This window comes from Olea europaea, unplaced genomic scaffold (genome assembly GCF_002742605.1).
Source record: "Olea europaea var. sylvestris unplaced genomic scaffold, O_europaea_v1 scaffold809, whole genome shotgun sequence".
In the NCBI taxonomy this organism is placed as follows: Eukaryota; Viridiplantae; Streptophyta; class Magnoliopsida; order Lamiales; family Oleaceae; genus Olea; species Olea europaea.
This window is the reverse complement of record NW_019266527.1, coordinates 66,548-70,591: the sequence shown is the minus strand read 5'-3', so window position 1 is coordinate 70,591 and position 4,044 is coordinate 66,548. Positions and strand designations below refer to the sequence as shown.

The window sequence follows — 4,044 nt, the reverse complement described above, 5'->3', positions numbered from 1 at the left end:
GTTTGTATTACTTTTTTTAACATCAACAGACATCAAAGTTACTCAAATTATCCATAAGCAACAAAATCACAAGTGATCTAATAATCACTAAATAGAGCAGAAACAAACCCAGTAAAGTAATCATTATACTTGAATGCATCGAAAAAAGGATCTTGGATAGAATCACTATCAACTGCATTCAAAATAAATCGGCATCATTGAACTTATGTAGAGACTTAATATCACAAATGGGCCTGTTACTAGCAATAGAATACAATGGCATGCTGATAATGATGGCAAATTCTTAATGAATCAGCACCATCAAATTCTTATTCCACATGATCTCTTGACACGAGGGTTGTTTCGCACTTAATTATATAATTACAGACCATCAATATTTAATTTCAATTATTAGTCTAAACATGTAGTACCTCGATTTACTAAATTATTCTTGAGTTCACCCACATGTTTTGTGTAGATATTTTTATGTTTATAGTTTAAAATCTTAATGAATTTAAGAAGCTCTTCAAAAATTTGTTAATCAAATTTTCATGATGAATTAACTATATCAACTCTAACTAATAAATAATTTTTTCTTTTAAATTATTATTCCTCTTTATGTTCTTATTATTTCTGTGTTCGAAGTAAACTAAATAATTCAGAAGTTCTTACAATTTTAGTTTTACTTATGTCGAAAAACTAATATTTTGTCCCATAAAAGAGTTCAACATCAGCCTTGATTGCTTTCAGATGTTGAATAATGTTATATATGATCTTTTATTTTTTATAAATAATTTATTTTTAGTCAAACTTTGTAAATACATAGTGGTTAAATTAATGAATTTAATAAGAGTAATATTGGAATGTACTGTATTTTTAAAAAGTCTAATATTATAATATGAATAGGTTTAGAGTGTGATAGATATATAAAAGCGGTGTAGATATATAGTGTTTAAATGAATGAATTAATAAGGATAATGTTGAAATGTAATGTGGAAGAATATAATACTTTTTTAGAATTTTAATAAGGAGAGATTTAGAGTGAGATAAATATATAAGGGAGAAATTTAGGGTTTTTTATATTACCAAAAAATTAAAAATTAGGGATAAATATATAATGTGGATGAATATAATACTTTTTAGAATTTTAATAATGTTGAATGAAAATAGGGACGTCCATGGAATATGGAAGAAATTTAGGGTTTTTTATATTACCAAAAAAATTAAAAGAGGAAACGGGAATAGTGACTACTCTTTGGGATTACACCTCAACCCTAATTCCTTAATCCTTATATGAATTTTAGTCTCAATCTCATAACCCTCGAAAACAACATATGAATTGGTAGAAACCAAAACACTCTCCAATGCAGCCATATTTTTCAGGGCCGCCGCCGCCACTACAGCACGGTGGGCTTTATGGAGCCTTCCACACTCTGCAATCCCAAGTCTCCAGCTTCCTCCAGAAACCCCAGAACATCTTCTTCAAAGCGTGCCCAATAGCTCAATCTCCATTTTGGGATGCTTTCAAGAACGTAGTGTACCTGGAGGATAATATTGTTCATAGTAAAAGAATGAAACTAAGGGAGTTGAAGCATAAGGGCACAATCAAGGATTATATTATAGAGTTCACAACACTTATGCTTCAAATCCCTAGAATCTCGGCTGATGATAGACTTAAATTAGCATATGAACTTGAATACTGGGAAAAGCAAGAATTCAACTTTTTTAACCGTAATGGAAGAAAGAATCTTGCCATGTCCGATGAAGAAATTGGACAAAAATTGTGTAAAGTGCCTGTTTATAATGACAGAATTTCTGATACTAGCGTGAGGAAGATTGTATCAGACACAGATAGAACGAAAACTTTTCAAGGGTACTTCTTTAGTAAGGCAGATGCTATGGCTTTGGCGGAGTATGACCGGATGTATACTTCGTCTGAGTTGGGAATTCCCTATGCAGACTCTGATCCACTCAACATCGTAATTATATATGCTTCTTGTTCTTGACGAAACAACCTTTTTTTTTTTCTCTTTCTCTCTCTCTCTCGGGTAGGTTATATATATCTGCTTATAATTTACATTTATTCTGTAGGTTATTGATAAAAATATTGCACCCATGCCCATTAGGTTCATACCAGAGGCGTCTGAAGTGAAAAATGCATTAGAGGTGAGAGTTTGAGCCATGTTTTAAATTTTTGGCTATTAACTTCTAATTTTTATTGCTGTATTGGTAAATGTAATATGTTTCTTTTAGGTAAAAAAGAAGGCAGGTCTTCCCCATAAGAACTTTTCTGGGGTTCCAGTTTTTGAGGTTTTTTTGCTATAACTTAAAGTTTAAACTCAAATTAATTTATATTTGTACCATTTAAATTTTTGTTATTTTCGTTTAACTATTATTTTACTATAATGACTAGCATGTGTTACATATATTTCTTATCTATGTAAACAGCAACTAGATGCTGTTGGTATGCCTAAAACGCTCCCAAAAAAAAAAAAAAAAAGGTTGCTTAAGCTAAATTCTTTATATGTATAAAAAAGTTAAAATCCAAACTCTAGGATAATATGGGTTCTTTCTTCTCTTCGTAATAGGTTTTGGCACGCTTCTTCCAGTTTTCGTTTTCTTCCTTTCATTATTATATTTTAAATAAAATGAGAAGGGATTTGTTAATCAGACCAACCAAAGAGCTTAGGGATTACGAGTTTTTCTACAAGAAAATTTGACATTCTCTAATGTGTTGTAGTCGAGGAATTTGAGTATATGTGAAGGTTATATGACTCGCAACAGTGAAGGGTGCCAAAATCGGAGACGCCTGGTTTTTTTCAAAAAGGTGAGGAAAAACAAATTCAACAACCCTATTCTGGTTAAATTCACCAAATAATTTACATTATATTTATCGTTCTATGTATCTGAAGGAGGACCTAGAAAAGTCTCTGGCAAAAGCAAATGCTGCATGTCATGATGGAAGATCAAATCTTATTGATATGGAGGAACATATAGAGGTCATTCCTTTTTCTTTTTATTTGATTATTGAAAGAAATTAAGCAAAGAATACCAAACTTTCTCCAACGAATGAAGAAATGAAGATGATTAAAACAATGTAAACGGTTGTAAAGAAAATGGAAAAATTCCTTTTTCTTAACTTTGCCTTTGCTCTTCGTAATGTTCGTATATTGTAGAACTTCGTGTTGAATATGCTAATACTATATTGTTCTGATAGGTTGCTGCTCTTGAGAATATTATACAAGCAATGAAGGTAAGGAACTTTCCTCTTGTTCATCTATCGACTAATTTATTTTTGGTGATTCTTTTTATTACAAGTATAAAACTCTCAATTTTTTTGAGCTTTTGGTCCCTTTTCAGATTCCCCCATGCCAGACAACTAGTTTTCGGTCTTATGATGTAAAAGTTCTAAATCAACTTTGTTAGACATCAAATATATTTAAAATATAACATAAAATTTTGCAGGATAGTTCAACCTCAGAGTGGAACAATGTTGTTTTTGCACATCCTGGTGAAGATATTGAAATCTCTCCATCACCCAGAGAGCTTTGAGGATATGTTATTGACTCTATAATTTTCAACAATTAGGATTTTATTTATTTATTTTCGTGCTTCATTGAATTGGAAGTCTTCCCAAAACTTGACTTTGAAATAATTACTTTTATCTTTTGGCATTTGATTTTTCTTACAGAGTGGTTGAATTAATATATCTTTTTATATTTTGGTGTGAAGAATTGATATGTTCTATTGAAGTTCTTACATGTCCCCACTAATTTGAAATGAAAGTTGACTGTGAATTCTTATATTTGTTGAGTTTTGTTGCAATTTCGGTGAATTGCTTTCTGTATTGTTATTTGAATTATGTCTAAGTTGCTGTGTTCGAATTAGCGTGTTTAAGGAGTTTGAGTTCTTAGTATAAGTAGGTTGCACATAAAATAAAATAGGGATGTTTTTCATCAAGTACGTAGGGATGGTTTTCATAATTACTTATCAAGGTAGGGATGTTTTACGCCATTTAGTTTGCAAAGGAATGGATATTTTTGGCGAAGTATTCTGAAAGTTAGG

General features: G+C 31.0%; 1 protein-coding gene across 1 annotated transcript; it reads left to right on the top strand.

Annotated features, from left to right (window-relative positions):
* Positions 1-1,327: 1,327 nt before the first annotated feature.
* On the top strand, positions 1,328-3,561 carry LOC111391625 (protein TIC 22-like, chloroplastic). Its single transcript, XM_023016876.1, has 7 exons — positions 1,328-1,958; positions 2,071-2,145; positions 2,233-2,289; positions 2,720-2,806; positions 2,892-2,978; positions 3,197-3,232; positions 3,445-3,561. Exons 1-7 carry the CDS (start codon positions 1,344-1,346, stop codon positions 3,529-3,531), a joined length of 1,044 nt encoding a protein of 347 aa, XP_022872644.1. The 5' UTR covers positions 1,328-1,343; the 3' UTR covers positions 3,532-3,561.
* Positions 3,562-4,044: the final 483 nt, after the last annotated feature.